The sequence below is a fragment of the Phocoena sinus genome, chromosome 6 (genome assembly GCF_008692025.1).
Source record: "Phocoena sinus isolate mPhoSin1 chromosome 6, mPhoSin1.pri, whole genome shotgun sequence".
Classification (NCBI taxonomy): Eukaryota; Metazoa; Chordata; class Mammalia; order Artiodactyla; family Phocoenidae; genus Phocoena; species Phocoena sinus.
In genome coordinates this window covers 69,854,368-69,872,947 of record NC_045768.1, presented here as the reverse complement: position 1 = coordinate 69,872,947, position 18,580 = coordinate 69,854,368, and the positions used below count along the sequence as shown (strand labels likewise).

General features: G+C 38.4%; 1 protein-coding gene across 3 annotated transcripts in view; it reads left to right on the top strand.

Annotated features, from left to right (window-relative positions):
- MLLT3 (MLLT3 super elongation complex subunit) overlaps nt 1–18,580 on the top strand; it is a 269,894-nt gene that overhangs the window by 235,554 nt on the left and 15,760 nt on the right. For 2 of the 3 annotated variants that reach the window (XM_032636215.1, XM_032636217.1), the window contains exons 6-8: nt 11,478–11,553; nt 13,338–13,467; nt 16,003–16,102. In XM_032636215.1, coding sequence (XP_032492106.1) covers nt 11,478–11,553; nt 13,338–13,467; nt 16,003–16,102 — 306 coding nt within the window. Of the gene's footprint in view, nt 1–6,282; nt 6,346–11,477; nt 11,554–13,337; nt 13,468–16,002; nt 16,103–17,309; nt 17,385–18,580 lie in introns of all 3 variants that reach the window. The other variant, XM_032636214.1, reaches the window with a different exon arrangement.

The window sequence follows — 18,580 nt, the reverse complement described above, 5'->3', positions numbered from 1 at the left end:
GAGAGCAAGGAAGAGGCCGTGGAAGACCTTTAGCCGATACTGTCCTGAGCTGCCATTGTCGAAGGACATCTTTTGAGCTAATTTCAGTCCCATAAAAAAAAAAAATCTATTTAGTGATTAGTAATCAGTGGATGAGAGCAGAAAGCCCAAGTGAATAAAGGCCATAAATACTGAAGTCCTTGGGATAACAGCCTGTAAAACTGTCAGAAAGCATTGCTTAAGTGACAAAAGATAGCCCAAAGTAACAACAAGTGTTAGCTCACTAGGCAATACTCCATATTCATGGACAGAAGACATAATTTAGTTTTCCTCAAAAATGGAGGTTCTCCCTTGACTCCAATACCTGCCTCACTTTATTTACTTGTTTTGGATGGTGTCTGTTTGCTTTTAATTTATGGTCGATTGCATTTGCTAGTAGGAATCACGATGCCTGTTTAAAGATAGCTGTGTTTCCAAAAGTAGAACTATGATTGCTGAAACTTCTGTTTAGATCCATCAAGATCTACTTACTTGCTAAGAATGTTTAGCCTAACTAGAGTGAGTGGGTGAGTACATGTTTGTGTATTTTTAAAAGGCAGATGGTTAGGAATTAGATGCTGACAAGTGCCTTTCTCTTGTTTTTAAATTGAAGTCTAAAGTTTACAATTCTTCAGTATTTCTCCCTGAGGGAAGAATAAATTAAGTAAATAAAAACAGAAGAATGTAAGGCTATATTATAAACTCTTTTGTTATTACCACACAATACTGAGATGACAAATGGTTAAAGTCTTACTTGCCGGTACTTTAGGTTTGTTTTCAGAGTTAGAGAAAATTCAAGATGATGGAATCAAAGGTCTTTATTCGAAACTCCTATTGTTCTAACTACGATGATGATTTCATGGCATTTGCATTATAATGTTAGCAATCAAAATGATATGTTTTACCGTTTTTACAGTATAACCCTCAAATCCCAAATGCATGTTTTAGAGATGTGTATGTCTTCAGTGTATTTCAAGTGTTGTGCTTTTTCAAGTTAGAGAATTTTTATCAATGTACCAGCGTTTGCTTTTCAGCATTCCGGCTGTGAGAACTAGAGGTGTCATTCACTTGAAGGGAGCAGATGTTAAAGGTTCTTGCCCCTGCCTCCCTAATGGCAAACACCCTTGAAGAAGAGAAATGTTCTATTACCCAAATAGGCATCTTTCTGATGGTGAGAAAAGGCGGTAAAAGGCAGTAAATCTGCCTTCTCATTATGAAGTGCAACAATAGATTGATTTATGAAGAAAAGCAACTGTTAGGCTTATATAAGATGTATGTATGGAAATGTAGGTTCCTTTAGAGCCTTATAAGCAGTAACATTCCTCCTACTCTTGACAAGACTCTAATATTACTAATAGGGAATGTGTTGATTCTAAATACCACGTTTTTTAAGGGGGTACATTGAGAACAAAAAAATTCACCTCCTAATGTTTTCACATGAGAACAGTCTCTTAAATGTGCTGTGTTTTTACTATTTTAGTTTATTTTCATTAAGATAGAAGGGAATTTTAAAAAATAGTTTTATTTTTATAAACGTTTTGTTAGTATTTAACATTTTAATAGAAGTGAATGCAAGTATAACATATTTAGATGTTAGACTGTTTATAAACTTTTCAGTTTCACTTAATAAATCGTGTAACTTAAATTTCAGCACACACTGTAAAATGAGAGTTTCAAGTAGAGCCGCAATGAATTTCACATTTCAGGGGAGAAGGAGGTTTTGTAAAGTATTTTTTGTTGGGCTATTATTTTAAGAAAATGTATGTGCACTTCATCTTTTAAATAAGTTTGTGTTACCTCTTATTTGTTAAGGAGCTCTGTTAAAGCATTTTTGTTTAACTTAAAAATTAAAATTTTAATCTCTAAAGTCAATTTTGAGCATAAAGTACAAAAATCTGGACAGTCCCTGAGTAAATTTTAATGATGCTGCCTTATATGTTTAGCACACGTCACTCCGGAATTTGAAATCTATGTCATATAATTAAGATTTGAGCAGGTAAATTACAGAATTAAAACTGATAATTATCTATAGACTTTTAACTCATTTGTTTTAGCAAACATGTATCCCCTATATATGTATATTTCCAAATTATACATATAGTAATAGCCATATTAACATGTTATATACAAGAAAGCATATACAAAAATTTGAAAATTTAAAAGGAAAAGACAGAAAATAAACATGAGTAAAGGTTCTATTTTCTTTTACCCCTGTGGACCTTACACACATCTTTGTGAACATATATGTGCATATCCACACCCAAGGAACTTTGAAGCCCTCTCATCCAGAAGAAAGGGCTCCAGTATGTTACCTGAAAAATGCACTGTTATTCTTATTAGGAAGATACAAGGCTTGTAAAGAAACAGTCCTTGCAACTATTAACAATCTTTGTTGTCTAGACTGATCATGAGAAGTGTTGCATTTTTAACCTGATGATGATTGGTTAGTTTTCAATCAAAACTTTTTTCCCAGTGGGGTTTGGCTATTTTGGAAGTCCAAGTACCATGGAAATAAGGATTTAGCAAATAAAATGAACTCTTGATGCTGCTGCTGTGGTGGTAAATCTAAGCTTCACATTTAATGGGGAAAATTCTCTAAGATAGTCGAAAGATTAAAATTAATAAAACTTCTTGACATTTGTGTAAGTCTATAAAGATTCTATTGGTGTCAGTCAAATACTCTATGACCATTTTTAAGTAATCCATTTTTAAAAAGGTCTAAAATTAATAAGGAAATGCAGTTAAATATCTTGTCAAGATCTCTTTACATGTATCTGTGTTTTACTTCATTTCAATTAATTGCCATGTTTTTGATACTCTGAATTTATTCTGTTTAATTTACTTTAATATTTAAAATTTTATAATCCCAAAGTGAGAGTTATAACCACATATAACGTACTTTTAGGACTTTGTTCAATTCAACACTGCCCTTATATAGAGCGAGAATCCACTAATACTTTTTCATTATTTCAAGTGTCTTGTGAGCTACACAGGTGGGTTATTTCACAAGTAACTGAATAGTAGTTCTGACAACAGTTAAGGGATCTTATTGTTAACTGATGAGCAGTGGTGTTTTGATGTTCATTGGTCAGCTTCAGTAGCAGTTAATTATGGGGCAGTTCTATCAGGAAACTCTTTTTCTTCCTATTTCTCTTTTGTGAGGCATTACAGCTCTAAACCCTCTCACTTGTAACTTTCTTCTTCCTCTGCCCTCAAAACACACGAAAGAGAAAAAGAGACCAGTTAAAAGATAAGTCTCTAACATTACAACCAAGTGGTATATTTAATGGCCAGTTGTGAAACTCAACTTCTGTGTGCACAGTCTTTGCTCAAGGAATAGTAACATGCTTATAGGTGGTACAACTGTAAATGGTCTGTTTCCAGATGATTTCTCATTCCTAAAGCTCTTAACAAGGGAGCAATTTTCAGAACACATCTGGCACATGCACCATCTTGCAGCAACTGGATTTTTTTTGAAAGATCACATGTTCTGGCCACAATAGTCAGTAGCAGCCTTCAAAGTACAACTGGTGATGAGAGATAAAAGACTTGAGGCTCCTCTGTTTAAAAGAGAGGAAGCTAAAAGAAAATTATAGCCATCCCTAAGTGTGGAAAAGGGTCTTATGGAAAGATTTATAGACCCTTGTTCCCCAAGGCCATTTCGTTTCCTAATGGGATTTTGTGTTCTCAGACAGGGAGTACAAAATGATGACAGCATTTAATAATAATAGTGAAGATGACGGTAATAACGAAGAAAGCAAACGCAATTGTAAAAACAGAGGCACCTCAATATAAAGCCAATTATCTTGGCACCCAGGATAATTTTGTCTGTAAATTGAAAATATAACAGAAATAAAGATCTTTGCTCTTTTGCTAACCAGTGGGGAGGGTAAGTCTTAGGATCTTGCTCTTTTACAGGCGAATGATGGGTATAACAATAGCTTTTGATAATACAAGGGCCCAAGAGACTAAATACAATTATAATGTAACATCAGGTTCACTCAAGTTGTCATAATACTTACAAATGGAGAGGATTTGCCAGAGAGAGATGTGGTTTCTTCCGTGTGGTCACAGACCTGAGTAATTAGCAATAATGGTTCCAGCTTCCTATTCCAGTGTCCTTTCTCCATTAAACCTTGTTTTCAAAGAAAGAGTTGTTGACAGGTTACTTAAAGCATGAATTCTGTTTTGTATTTCTGGGTTTTTTTGTTTTTACCCCTGGAGTTTATGGGAATTGTATAGAAGGGTTGGGAAAAGAGAGTAGATCACCCTTGAAGGCAAATAAAATAAATGACTGTAGTGTGTTGCCTGATGTGCCTGCTGGTCCTCTTGATCACTGCCAATGTCCAGAGGATCAGGAAAATTCAGAGGAGAAACTAACTTGCTTTTTTATTAAAAAACAAAACTTACTGTACTAGAGAGGCGAGTAGCCAAAATACATTGTAGTATTGATTGGACGAATGTTAGAAGCAGTTGATACAGACACATTCAGACCCAGAGATGAAGTGTTTTGTCTTACCACTGGTTTGCTTTGGGTGCTGATCACAAGATGTCCCTTAGACAGAAAAATATTCAGTTTCACAGTGACATAGAAAACTTTGTTCCCTGACACTAGTGTTATAAAAGGGTGTTAGTGTGTTCAGGACCCTGCTTTAAATTGATAGCACTTTTTCAAGGTCAGTAGGTGTAGTAGAGTGAGCACTGGATTAGAAGTCACAAAACTTGGTTGTAATCCACCTATTGGGCTGGCCAAAACGTTCGTTTGGGTTTTTCTGTACCATCTCATTGGTCACTTAATATTACCCACTGGCCACTTAATTTTATTTTGCTTCAGTTTCATCATCAGTAAAATGGAGATTAAAAAATGTGTTCTATTTTAGTCAGCTCTGGCTGCCATAACAAGGTACCATAGACTGGGTAGTTTAAGTAACAGGAATTTATTTATATATTTATTTATGGACACTGGGAAATCCAAAATCAAGGTGCTGGCTGATTTGGTTTCCCTGTGAGGGTTATTTTTTTTGGCTTGCAGCTGGCCACCTTCTCACTGTGTCTTCACGTGGGAGGGGTGACGGAGGAAGCAAGTTCTCTGGTGTCTTGTCTAAATAAGGGCACTAATCCCATCATGAGAGCCCCACCCTTATGACTTCATCTAAACCTGATTACTCGCAAAGACTGCATCTCTAAATACCATCACATGGGGGTTAGGACTTCAATATACGATTTCTTGGGGCGGGGACACATGTAGTCCATAGAACTTACTTGCCTTTCTCATGGCAGATCATACGAAATAAAGACTATGATAGAGCTACACAAAGATACATTAAGAGGTTAGAGTTATTGACTGATTTTTCCAATCTTATTCTCATATACCTTTCTATATAAGGTTTTGTTCTTTTAGCATGTTTATTTTGAGTTATTAATGTAAAACCAAATGAAAATAAAAGTTCTCTTGTTTCTAGCCTTTTGACAATTCACTCTTGCGTTGACCTTGTTAAATTTGTTATTTTATAACTTTTAATACTTATTTCCTTGCTTAACTTCTTACCTTTAATTGACATAGCTATCACAATATATTACCTATTAACAGAAATTGGTAAGAGTGTGTTCATAGGTTGAAGAACATTTACACAATTATATAGAACGGATGTTATAGGTCATTTTTCTTTAAAATCAAACGTATATTTGAAAGTTGAGTTGGATTATCTTCAGTTTCTTTATAGTAAAGAAACTAAATGATGTAGTCTCTCTTTTTTTTTTTCTTATAAATTCATTTATTTATTTATCCATTCCTGGCTGCGATGGGTCTTCGCTGCTGCACATGGGCCCTCCCCAGCCACGGCGAGTGGGGACCACTCCTCGCTGCGGCACACAGACCTCCCACTGCAGTGTTCTCTCCCGCTGCAGAGCAGAGGCTCCAGGCGTGCGGGCAGTTGTGGCACACCAGCTCAGCAGTTGTGGCTCGTGGGCTTAGTTGCTCAAGCAGCATGTGGGATCCTCCCAAACCAGGGATTGAACCCGTGTCCCCTGCATTGGCAGGGGGACTCCCATCCACTGTGCCACTAGGGAAGTCCAAGGTAGTCTCTTTCTTTCAGTTTTGTTGAGATATAATTGACATATAACATTGTATTAGTTTAAGGTATATAACATAATGATTGGATACATGAATGTATTGTGAAATGATTGCTACATAAATTTAGTTAATATCCATCATGAATTAGTCTTTTAAAAATGTATGACATTTGTATTTTCTTCTTTGATTAGTACTCATCCTTGACACAGTCTTTCTGGATATTTGTGCAAAGAAAAGATGATCTTTACCGCAGGGTATGTGTTTTCATTTTCTAAACAAAATAGAAATTTGTGGAAAAAAAGGTAGCAATGTGTCTAAAATAATTTAACTAGTTACACGGTATTCTCTTCCTTTCTCCTGAAGAAAGGTATATATAATTCTCCCCCCTTTTCTTTATTTTTATTTTTTTAAAGATCAAGTTGAAGTTTTGTTCATAAATATAGTTGCCCATTAGAAAAGATGGAAATTCTGCCTTCTGATTACCTAAGGAGGAAGTCTGCTCCCAGTTTAAGGAACAATGGCAGATTTTATAAGTCCTGTCATGTGACCTGCCTTGACAGGTGTTTTTGTTTGCAGCACTTAACTTCTAGGAGTTATAAACATGCAGTTTTTCTTATTTGTCTTGGACAAAAATAATCCTCTGTAGAAAATCCATTACAAAATGATTTTGCATAGCCATTTAATGTTGAAGATTGCATTGCAAATCTTGGTAGGCCCATTGTTTTGGTAGTAAAGATATATCTTATTTTAGGCAGTAGAGGAATTTGTGATCTATTGTAAATAATAGGAGCAACTAAGTATTGATTAGCTGCCATTGTAACAGCAGTGGGCTAGGAGTTTTTACTTTATTATATCAACTTAACATTATCGCTTCCACGTGAGGTTCAGTGCCCTCACTCTATGAGGAAACTAATGCTTAAGCGTTCTTTCCAAAAACATATATTAGTGAGCAATAGATTTGAGATTCTTAAGCCTATAGTTTTGTCACTGTGGAGCACACCATTTAAAGAAACTTCATGTCTAGTGTGTGATTACTCAGTAAATCAGCTAAACACGTGCTTAGGGCATCAGCAAAAAGAAGCAAAAAATTTTTTTTAGTGAGGAGAATTTTGATATTCAAAAACAAGTCTTAAATTAAGGGAAAATTCAGAACCTCATTGGAATTCCCTGCACATAGTTTTTGGCATACCTAGGGAGGGAAAAGGAAGATACCATAATCTCTTCAATCCTTAGGGCCTATACAAATCTTAATCTAGGGCTTCCCTGGTGGCGAAGCGGTTGCGAGTCCGCCTGCCAACGCAGAGGATGCGGGTTCGTGCCCTGGTCTGGGAGGATCCCGCGTGCCGCAGAGCGGCTGGGCCCGTGAGCCATGGCCGCTGGGCCTTCGCGTCCAGAGCCTGTGCTCTGCAACGGGAGAGGCCACAACAGTGAGAGGCCCGCGTACAAAAAAAAAAAAAAATCTTAATCTAGCCCTGTTTGTGGTGAATATTTTTGTAAAGCACACAACCTTACCTAGTTTATATAGTCATCCTTGACTTGTATTTTTGGGGGGTAAATCTGATTTTTTTTTTGAAGAATACAAACTTAAAGTGAGCTGCAGCTCTGTTTTGTTGGACTTGATAAAATCTAGGGCTGTGTCAGCCTCATCTAGTAGCAGAGTGGCTTTTTGAGCAGTTAACATCTAGTTGAATTTTGTCCTGGTCAGCTTAGGTTAGTTTAAGGTCCATCCACCAAAACACAATTGTACATGCTTCATAAATGTTTTTATTTACTGGTAACCATGTTCTGTCAGGGTGCTTTCTTGACAAATACTTGGAAGAGTAGGCAGGGATACTATCTCTGGATAGAGCAGTAAGTTTCTATTTTTTCTCATGATGCAAACTCTTACGCTTTCTTAAAATTAAGATTCTTTCAAAAACATGTTTTTTGCCTGTATAAAAAGAGAAGTGATCAACTTAATATCAGTGGTGTTCATTAATATCATTTGTTGAACTTTTAAAATATAAACATGGCTGGCATCCACACCCCACCCCACCAAACATTGAATCAGAATCTCCTCATGTGTAGAATCCACCCAGCTGATTCTGATGAAAATTCACAGCTATGAATTTCTGAGTCTTTGGTCAGTGGTTCTCAAAAGTCTGGTTGACCCTCAAAACAGCAGCATCAGCATCACCTAGGAACTTGTAAGAGATCCAGTTTCTCATCACTATCCCAGACTTAGAGAATCAGAAACCCTGGGTGGGTCTGCATTTTAACAAGTCTTCCAGTTGATTCTCTAATGCTCAACAAAGTATGAGAATCACGCCCTTCAATCATCTCAAAGGTCTCCTCAGCTCTCAAATTCTACAAGTCATTGTCCTGATTGCAAAAAGCTTCCTGGACATTGGAATTTTCTGCCCATCATTCAACATTTTATCCTCCTCCATCCACTTCTGTTGCTTTCAACTTTCCATTTTAATATTCTCATTGAATGAATATGTCTTCTACTGTAAGCCTGCTCGAATGTTTGGTGGAAGAGTCAGGGTGTTAATGATAAACATTGCATGGAAAGCCTTTTTCTCCTGTTGTGTTGCGTTTTTTTACTGTTTTCCAGTTAGCAAACTATGGCATTATTATGATGGTTAGCAACTGTGGCATTATTAACCTTGTTTATGATTAAGAAACTAAAAGAAGGCTGCCTCCAGATTTGGTTCGGGCATTGGCATGATGCTTGAGACAGATGGGTCACATTTAGCATGGGGTGGTTGCAGAGATGGCCACCATCCTCTTGATCCTAATCAATGTCACTCTCAGCAAATAGCTCTGGCAGAACAGCTCCTTTCAAGTCCAGTGCAACAACGCGTACTGGCCCGGCAGGATGGGGATTAGAGCTCTCTCTGCTCACTATAAGGAAACCTCTTTTTTGGCTCCCAAATGGTTTCCAGAGCTATCAAAATAATACCATTTGCAGACACTTTTCATGGCTGAAAAGAGCAACTTCGAGAGGAAAGGGAGTGCTCTGTGGACTACGGGAGAAATGTTTTGCAGCTGGGCATTGCACGTTGCTGCTGATTGCGTGCCCTTTCAGTTGTGTGACTCACCATAGTGACTGGACAGTGGAAAAGCCACTTGACAGAAATGAAGAGTACCTCCCACAGGCCTCTGTCCTTGTCCACCAGCTCTCCTTTGTGGGCCGCAAACAGCAATGTGTAGGACATTGTACTGCAAATCTCAAGGAAATCTTGCAGTGGTGATGGGTTGGTGGGCTGCCTGCTGCTCATTAGAGATCCCGTCTGGCTCTTTTCCTGCAGGGTGAGTGGTAGATTACTGACACCTGTTTTCCTATCCAGCCTGGGGATGTGAAGTGTGCATTAGGAATGCCTGAAAGTGCTTCCTTGTGTCTGAGTCTGTGGAGCTTGGTGTTGCTTGGAGAGGGGGGAGTAGTGGGTTCAGTGCTGAGAGGGGAGATGAAAAAATCAGGGGTGAGAACTGTAATACGAGCTGAACTGAGAGTCTCACCTTCATGGAGTGGCTTCTGATTGTGCTGTTTGTTTGTCCTCCACGTGGCCGTGATAAACGTAGTCACCCACTGAGCAAAGTAGAAAGATGTTTCCTGTCCATGAGAAGACCTCAAATGTTTCTCAGATAACATGAGTATGGGGACTTTCCTGGTGGTGCAGTGGTTAAGAATCTGCCTGCCAATGCAGGGGACATGGGTTCGAGCCCTGGTCCAGGAAGATCCCACATGCCGCGGAGCAACTAAGCCCGTGCGCCACAACTACTGAGCCTGCACTCTAGGGCCCACGAGACACAACTACTGAGCCCATGTGCCACAGCTACTGAAGCCCATGCACCTAGAGCCCATGCTCCACAGCAAGAGAAGCCACCGCAATGAGAAGCCCGCGCACTGCAACAAAGAGTAGCCCCCACTGGCTGCAACTAGAGAAAGCCTGGGTGCAGCAACGAAGACCCAACGCAGCCAGAAATAAATTAATTAAGAAAACCAAAACATGAGTATGTAGTTGAAACTCTGAGCACATTAAAAATGGAATAGAAATGGTCCACTCTTTCTACCAATTTTATCAACATTGTTATTTTAGACTAAATTGGGCCTTAAATATGTAAAATTCAAATGTGTGGATGGCATGATCAATTTCTCTGCACAGTTCTGTCCATGTGTTTTCTCTTCCCATCTTTACCTACTATAAAGTCTCATAAAAACTGGCAGACAGGGCTTCCTTGGTGGCGCAGTGGTTGAGAGTCTGCCTGCCGATGCATGGGACACGGGTTCGTGCCCCGGTCCGGGAAGATCCCAAATGCCGCGGGGCGGCTGGGCCCGTGAGCCATGGCCTCTGAGCCTGCGCGTCCAGAGCCTGTGCTCCACAATGGGAGAGGCCACAACAGTGAGAGGCCCGCGTACCGCATAAAAAACCAAAAAACAAAAACTGGCAGATGGTGGACCAGAGGGCCTAATGTGCCGCCAGTCACAGATAGAGCGCCTGCTGTATGCAATGCATGTTGCTGAGTATGAGGGAATAACAAGCAGCACAAGACAAATGCCCCAATCCTTGCTTTTTCAAGTGCTTGCAGGCTACTAGAAAGAAAAGACATACACGTCGGAGGTAGAACGATACTACTGCATATCTTCTAAGCAGATGATCCATATTTTCAGTAGGTTTGGGGAAGGACGAGAACTCTGAGTTGATGGGTCAAGGAGGATGTGGAAATTTATTCTGGGTACTGAAGGATGAAGGGAATGCATTGAGAGTAAGAGAGTGGGGTGTGTATGTGATGCTCTTTCCCTGCATCAGTGTGCTGTGGCATTAAAAGGGTGTTTTTTTAATTTTTGTTTTTTGTTTTTTTAAGTAGTGGGAACATTTTCCCCTGACTCATTTGTGGGACTTGGCCAGGTCTCCTATTTGTGAACTGGATGAATGGGGTTAGGGTTGGGTCATGGCCTTGGACCAGAGTGAAATTAACTGGCTCATAATGTGATTGAACTAATGACCTTGGCCTCATTACCACTATGTTTTAACCAGTTGAGTCAATCAGACATTGCAGAAAGGGTAATCAAGGTATCTTTCAGAAAGAGATCCGGATAGCAGTAAACATAGGAGTGGAATCAAAGCCAGGTTCTTGCCTCGTATCACACCCAGGTGTTTCCCTCTTTATCCCTAAGTTTTTATACTTGTTTCTGCATCTAATAAAAATATGATGGGCAAAATGAAAAGGACACTGACTCTCTGTGTTAGGGTTTTCGACATAAGGCAATTTATAGTCATTTTTCTTACACAGTGTCAGACTGTTTCTGTGGGGTAAAATATGTTTGAGCAAAAATAGTGGTTTTAATTTTAGACATGAGTGTCCTGTACATTTATTGATGATAAATTTTTCTTCTTTCAAGTCTGAACAACCCAGTCCTGCCAGTTCCAGCTCCAGCTCCAGCTCCAGCTTCACACCGTCCCAGACCAGGCAACAAGGTATCCACATCTCCTGGGCCAACTAGGAGACATTTTTCTCATATAACATCTTAATGAGTTGATTTATGGCCTATTTTCTACTGTTTTATTATTTGAATGATAACTTGGCTTTTATGCAGTTGTGTTTATTTCCCCTAGGAATGCACTTGAGTATTGTTCTGTTGTATGAGGCCAACCTTTAGAAATTCCCCTTTTTCCAGTCCCTGCCATCAGAGTCCCATTTTACAAAGGGATTATAGACACAGCCCATTCCAGGGAGTTCCCAAAGGAAATACAATAGCAAAAGCTGGACTTGAGAGACTTTGACAGAGAGAAATAGGTTTTTAGTCTCCCTCCTGGACATCTTTCATTTTATTATTTTTCTACAGATTAGTAGACCTTTTTCTTCGGTGAGTGTTAATTTGCTGTCTTTAAAATATATTTTCTTCTACTCAACTCAAAATAAAGAAATTTAATAAAAAAATTGTAACTGGAACATTAACTAAATATATGTTCCACTTTTTCATGTGTGGAAGCTCTTCAAATGTGGGCTCCTTTTTTCTGTTTGTTTGTTTTTTTTAACATGAAAAGTGAGATAGTGTCAAGAAATAATTTGTTTCTGAGCATCATGTCACACATTGCCTTTTTCATTGACCACGCTGAATTCCTGATGGCCTTGTATGTTTTGAAAAGGATTAAACTGTTGTGTGTGTTCGGGCTAAGGCTAAGCTTCCAGGAAAAAATAAGACACTGTTCATTTTGGGTGTTCAGAGTTTTTGTTCCACTGACTTCCAAAGATAAAGGCCCATTACAAAAGCAGAGAAATTTGGGTTTTGCAGAATGTGAGATTACAGAGAGTCAATACTTATTTTAGAAGTGAGTTAATGATAGCTCAGATAGTCCTGTCACAGATTAGACTTTAGGAATTGGCTAATCCAGAATGAAAATGCCTCTCTCACTTTCTTGATTGCCTTTACAATCTCTTCTGTTAAGATCAGAAATATCTATTTTGTTTTCATCACATTTAGAGTAGTACGACGAAAATAAGCCACACTATGCATTTTTTTGTTTGTTTGTTTGTTTTTTCAATTCTAGAATAATCTGAATTGATTTTTCTCTCCCATCTAATACGGGATACTCTTTTGAATATTCTGGGCACCTGATTTATTACATGGTCTTATTTATGTAAATACATGCCAGTATTTTGCCAGGAATTTCTTAAAAAGTAAAATAAAATTGGCTACACAGAATTGTTGCAACAAGACCTTGTGTCCAAGATCAATACAAAATCAGAGGTAGGACATTACACCATGGAATTGAAATACTTTATAATCTGAACTTGACTGAAATGCTTGCTTGACCTGAAATTGACCTTGAAATAAAAGGAACAGCTAAACCTTAACAGATCAAAAACTACCACACAAAGGCTGCACTGCTAAGAACAAGTTACAACCATGGTGATTTATTAGTCTCAACTTTTCAATACACGGATTAACCTAACAAAACATTCAATTTACTAACAGAGCTTTCTTTTTAGGTGTGATTTTTCTTAAGGAAGAAAAATGCATAGAAAAAAATCCCTAGGAAATAGAGATTTTCTAAAGAACATTTTCGGGCATCTGTTATAAAAGCAATAGTGTTTTGGCAGAGGTTGCATTCCAGAAACTACCAAATTTGTCATGTAAATTGTATAAATATATATGATAGTGGTAATTTTTAACCAGTGCTCTGTGCTGGTGAGCATTCCTCTGTGTCTGAGGTGGCTAAGTGTGTTTGACTGCCTGTGTTTCGTTGTCATTACTCAGGTCCTTTAAGGTCTATAATGAAAGATCTGCATTCCGATGACAATGAGGAAGAATCAGATGAGGCAGAGGATAATGACAATGACTCCGAAATGGAGAGACCTGTAAATAGAGGAGGCAGCCGAAGTCGCAGGTGAGGTTCCCTGTAATGGAACACCAAAAACAATGGCAGTAAATGGTCACATTCATTTTTTAAGTTGCAGTACCTTGGCATGCTGATGCAACTTCTCCAGAGAACTATTTATTCTTTTTTCTCAGAAAGGAGAGGCTTCTCCTCCATAAATTTTATAGGGAAGAAGTCCTATTAGAAGTCTTTGTTCTTCAAAGTAAATGCCAGGGTGGCAGGACTGGCTGCTGAAATTAACTCTGCTTTCATTTGAAGAATTTGTGTAGATCCATTGCTGTAGGTAGCTCAGAATCTGAGGAAATGTGTTTGCTGTTTGTAGTTAGAAATGCATAATTGGCTTCAATGCTTTACGTGTGTGACCTAAGTAAAACTATGATCACCTGTGTGTTTTCCAGAAAATAAATTCCTTTTAAGTGTGCTGACAGTTAGGTTCCTTAAGTAGCTTTAATGAGGTGAGGCATAATTCTACATTATAAGATGGTAATTCATGTCACTTATAATTAATAGTCAACTTGAAATTGCCTTGAGGATTTTATTTCTTTATCATGAGGAAAACAAATAGGCATGCTTACTTTAATGCGTTTTGAGTAGAAAAAGTATGGATCTATTTGAACTTAAAAATTACATTTATAATTATTGCGTTAAATCTTTTCCCATTATCTGTTACCCTAAAATTCCTATAAAGAATGCGATCTTAAGAATATGATCTTAAGACCATATGTTGCTAATTGGTGATTCCTTTGTGTCCTTTGAGAAGAGACTCCGTAGAGTATATGCCCTATCAAATCTCTCAGCGATTCTTCCTTATGGCCGTACTCAATATCTCTTTCTCCGCCTTGTCTCCCAAACTCACCCATCTGTATTCCTTTTAAATAGGAGAAAATAAGGAAACTTATGGCCTTGGCCTTATAATATTTCCCTTTAGAAGTCTTTAATCTGACAAGAAGGAAACTGATAGGGCAAAAAAAACCTAAAAATGGACTGAAACTTGTAGGTGAGGAGCGTCTTTATAACAACCGACATCCTGACCACTGGCTGCTCTTACATGTAGCTGGTGAAAAATGCATGACGCTTAGACATTTACTTAGACACTTTCCCAAGTTATTGTTACATAGAAGATCTCCATATTCTGTGATGAGCTGGGGCCTGCCCCCTTCCTGCCCCATCCCCTGAATCAATACGGGTCAGATGATACACGTTTGTGAGTTGGCCGATGTGACGCACAGTTGTTGGAAAGGCTTTTCTCCCCTCCTGACATGTGCTGTTAGCACAGTCCCCACCAGCATAACATTTGATCTTCATTGCACTTGTGAAGTCTCAACTGTTTAATCAGTTTAAATACTCAGCCTCCACTTCAGTCAAGAAGCATTTTAAAGCAGTGCTTCAACTGAACACTTCATTAATGCAATTTAGTTAAGAAAAACAAGTTCCATCAGTTTTTGCTAAAAGGATGTCTCAGTGTATCCTTTTCATTTCCTGTCTTGTATCTTGTCTCTCTGAATATATTATAGAGCTGGAATGTGATTGCCTATTTAGAGCAAAAGAAAAACTATCCTGATTTCTAAAGCATCTTCTGTTTCTGAGAAGAATATTATATTAGGTTACTATATAACCAAGGAGAGGGAGCAAACACTGAAGGGTATTTCTAAAAGAGGGCATACATTCAACAGAGTAGAATGAAGAAATATCTCCTATTCTGGCTAAAAGAAAATTCCATTTTGTTCTGAAAAGGAAAAAATTGGGGAGGAGGTGATATTTTTATTGTCTTTCATTGCTGAAAGATATTGTATTTTTCTAAAGCAGTTATCCCAAATGTGCTGTCTCTTCATGTTGCTGTGGTGTATTTACAATGAATTGTTGTATCAGAACTAGGGTCAGCTTTGCATCATTACACTATGGAAATGATTGGTGATGGGTCTATCGTATGGGGCTTCACACATCCCATCCTCAGATGTCACCCTGAGCTGTCAGTCCTGCAGGGCTCTAGTCTGCATTCTTCTTAGCAGTTATTTCCATTCCTGCAGCCTGTATTTTAGCCATATTTGTAAAAATTTCACCTGTAGCAAATAGGCTGGGGGAAAGGAGGAAAAGGTAGTAACCTGTGAACTGTCTAATTTTGCTAACCTGCAAGCTTGGGTGACATGCTTATGATAGTAGGTGGATGGAGCTGGAACAGGGAGATGAATGAATAAATGAAGCCAGTAAGATATACTGGCTGCGCACCAGCTTCAGGTCCCATTGCTTGGGTTTGAATCCTATAACCCCCACTCTTACCTCTGTGACGCTAGGTGAGTGGCCTAGTCTTTCTAGGTCTCAGTTTCCTCATCTGTGAAATGGGGATTAGTAAATGAGAAGTAGTGGATAAAACACTTGACCCTATTCCAGATAACAAAGTAAAACGCCAATACGTGGTAGCGGTTATATGAGTTAAGACAAGTTCACAGTGACTAGTGTTTGGATTCCTTACTCTCTGCGCTTAATTCTTTGGATATTTCAGGAACTGTCTGTAATGACGCATATGACTTCTCTGTTTCTTTTCAGAGTTAGCTTAAGTGATGGCAGTGATAGTGAAAGCAGTTCTGCTTCCTCACCCCTACATCACGAACCGCCACCACCCTTACTAAAAACCAACAACAACCAGGTAAGTTGCTGGGTTTGCACTTCTCAAGATTCTGTAGAACTAGAGGTTGATCATTTTTACTAAGCACGCAAAACTTTTCACCCCTTGAGTTTTAAACAAAGTCCCTCTTGATAGCAAATCAGTGGGAATCTACAGCCTTAGGAGTAAACATAGTTAGGGTAAAAGTACTTCTGTTGTCATGAAAAGTATGTTCCATTGGATGGGTTAATTAATTAGATGCAGGACGGGATGGTGACAAAAAGTGTTGCCCATTTATTCCTGATTTCTGTATATTTTCCCCCTCAGTTGTAAGTAGGCTGTTAAGTGAATAAGAAAGAATATGACTTTTGGAGCTAATATAAAGCCTGGTTCTTTGTTTTACTAATTTACAGTAATTTATTAGTGGGAAAATAACTTTTAACTTATCCTCAGTTTCCTCATTTGTAAATGGGGATATTAATATCTACCTTGCTGGTTACTGGGAGGATGACAAAAAATATATGTAAAGGGCATGAGGCATTGTTCATACCTTCTTGGCAAACGGTTGGTGATAGATGGTTATTATTATAGGTGTTCTGCCTCTGTGTGCTCATCCAGGAAAAAGGATTATCACTTGGGATTGTAAGGAATAGTTTATAAAATACACAGTAAACAGTGGTCATTATCATTGCTGTTATAAATCAAGGTAAAGGAAAGCTTGTGAATTTGATTATCAACTCAGAATATAGTTATTTGGATAAGGTCTAGGCAGAACTTCAAAAGCTGTGATGAAGAGCTTTTGTTAAACAAATGATTATTTTAAATACTTGCTAAAATAAACTATTTTCAAGTATTGTAAAACCGTCATTATGCATTGAGTTGATACTCTATTACCATGTTATTCTTATTTCTTTGTTTAGACAGATTCCACATGACCTCTACAATAATTGCTTAATTCAAGTTACTGTATGAATGTTAACTTGAAAATAAAGGAAATGTGGTTTTGTAAAATTATTCTGTTTCACAGGTGTCCTACCTGTGATTTTAAATACACTTGCCCTTGGATTTGTGATCTTTGTTTTATGGGGAAACTGTGATTTTATAGCCGAAGCCTTTTTCATTTTAAATTTTGTGTAAAGCATAAGGAAAAATCTCTCAAAATTTAAAATTCCTCATTTATAAAGGTTATCTACAACTTAAAGCCTGCATTATTAAGTAGAAATAATATCAGTGTTCTTTACCTCACCAGTTACAGTTCAACTGCAATTCCTTTGTGACTGCAGGCCCAACCTCATCATCCATTACAGACTGGCCATTCAAGGAGGTGTGCATTCTTCTTCCTTATCCTGACTCCCCGAAGTCCATGTGCTTCCCCACCTCCAGTGCCAGCCATGCCCTTGGCCCAGCCAGCTTTCACCTCCAGTGTGGCTCCAAGTCAGGCGTTTCAGGGGAAAGTGAGGGCAATGGGTATAACCATCACTGCCACTCAGTTGAGAAGAGCCCGGGGCTCGCTAAACTAGATTACTTGGATTTCTTATATTTATAAGTGTGTGCTTCAGTATGAGCTGGCAAAAGAATAGCATTCAGACCTCGAATATATTTTTATATCCAGTTTAAACCTATATAGGCCTAATTTCTGCTTCCAGTGGGTGGTATATTAAAATTAGGGTACTTCCTGGGCAGTGGCAGTGCCAGGGGTGAAGGGCATTAGGGTGTGCTTTTGTACCCCACAGTAGTCTCCTTCAGCATATTTTCCAGTCAGAGTTAAGACTATGCTTGCTAAATAAATGCAGCTCCAACAAGCCCCCATCTTGCCCTGCAGACAGAACTGCCCCTAATCCCTTCCTGACGGGCAGTCTTGAGCTGGCCCTGGTTTCAGGGAAAGGTTTAGAGTCTTTGTCAGACTTTTTTTTTATTAACCTGTCTAGCAGAATGAAAACAAAAATAAATGGTATCATCTATCTAGAAAGGGTAAAAATTACTTTATCCAATTAAATAGCATACCACTAGTTCCTTGGCATATGCTTATTTGACAGATGTAGCTTCACACATGTGAATCATCAATCTGTCAGGAATACTCAGTTATATGTCATTTTCTCCATACACCTATAAGCATAATAAGGAGGTCCATATGCTTTCACTTTTAACTAGTTTAGGGTAGGAAATAAATGTACCACAGGGTGCTTTCCTCTTTGGACCTATGTCTTAGAACTGGAGTGTTTTTTAGTCGTGTGTGTGTGTGTGTGTGTGTGTGTGTGTGTGTGTGTGTGATAGTGATGATGATGATGATCTGAAATTTCACATAAAATAGATGAGAACATACTGGGAAGGCCAAACTGTGACATGGGAAGACTCTTGAGTTTTATTCTTCCATATCCCTTGGCTGTTCTCTGTCTGTAGGTTGATAATGGTCTCTCAAGTTTCTGTAAATTATCAGACAAAGCTGTGTTTTCCTTACCTTTTCTCAGTCTTCTAGGGACTAGGGAAGAGAGAAAGTGCTAATTGAGTCAAACATTTTCT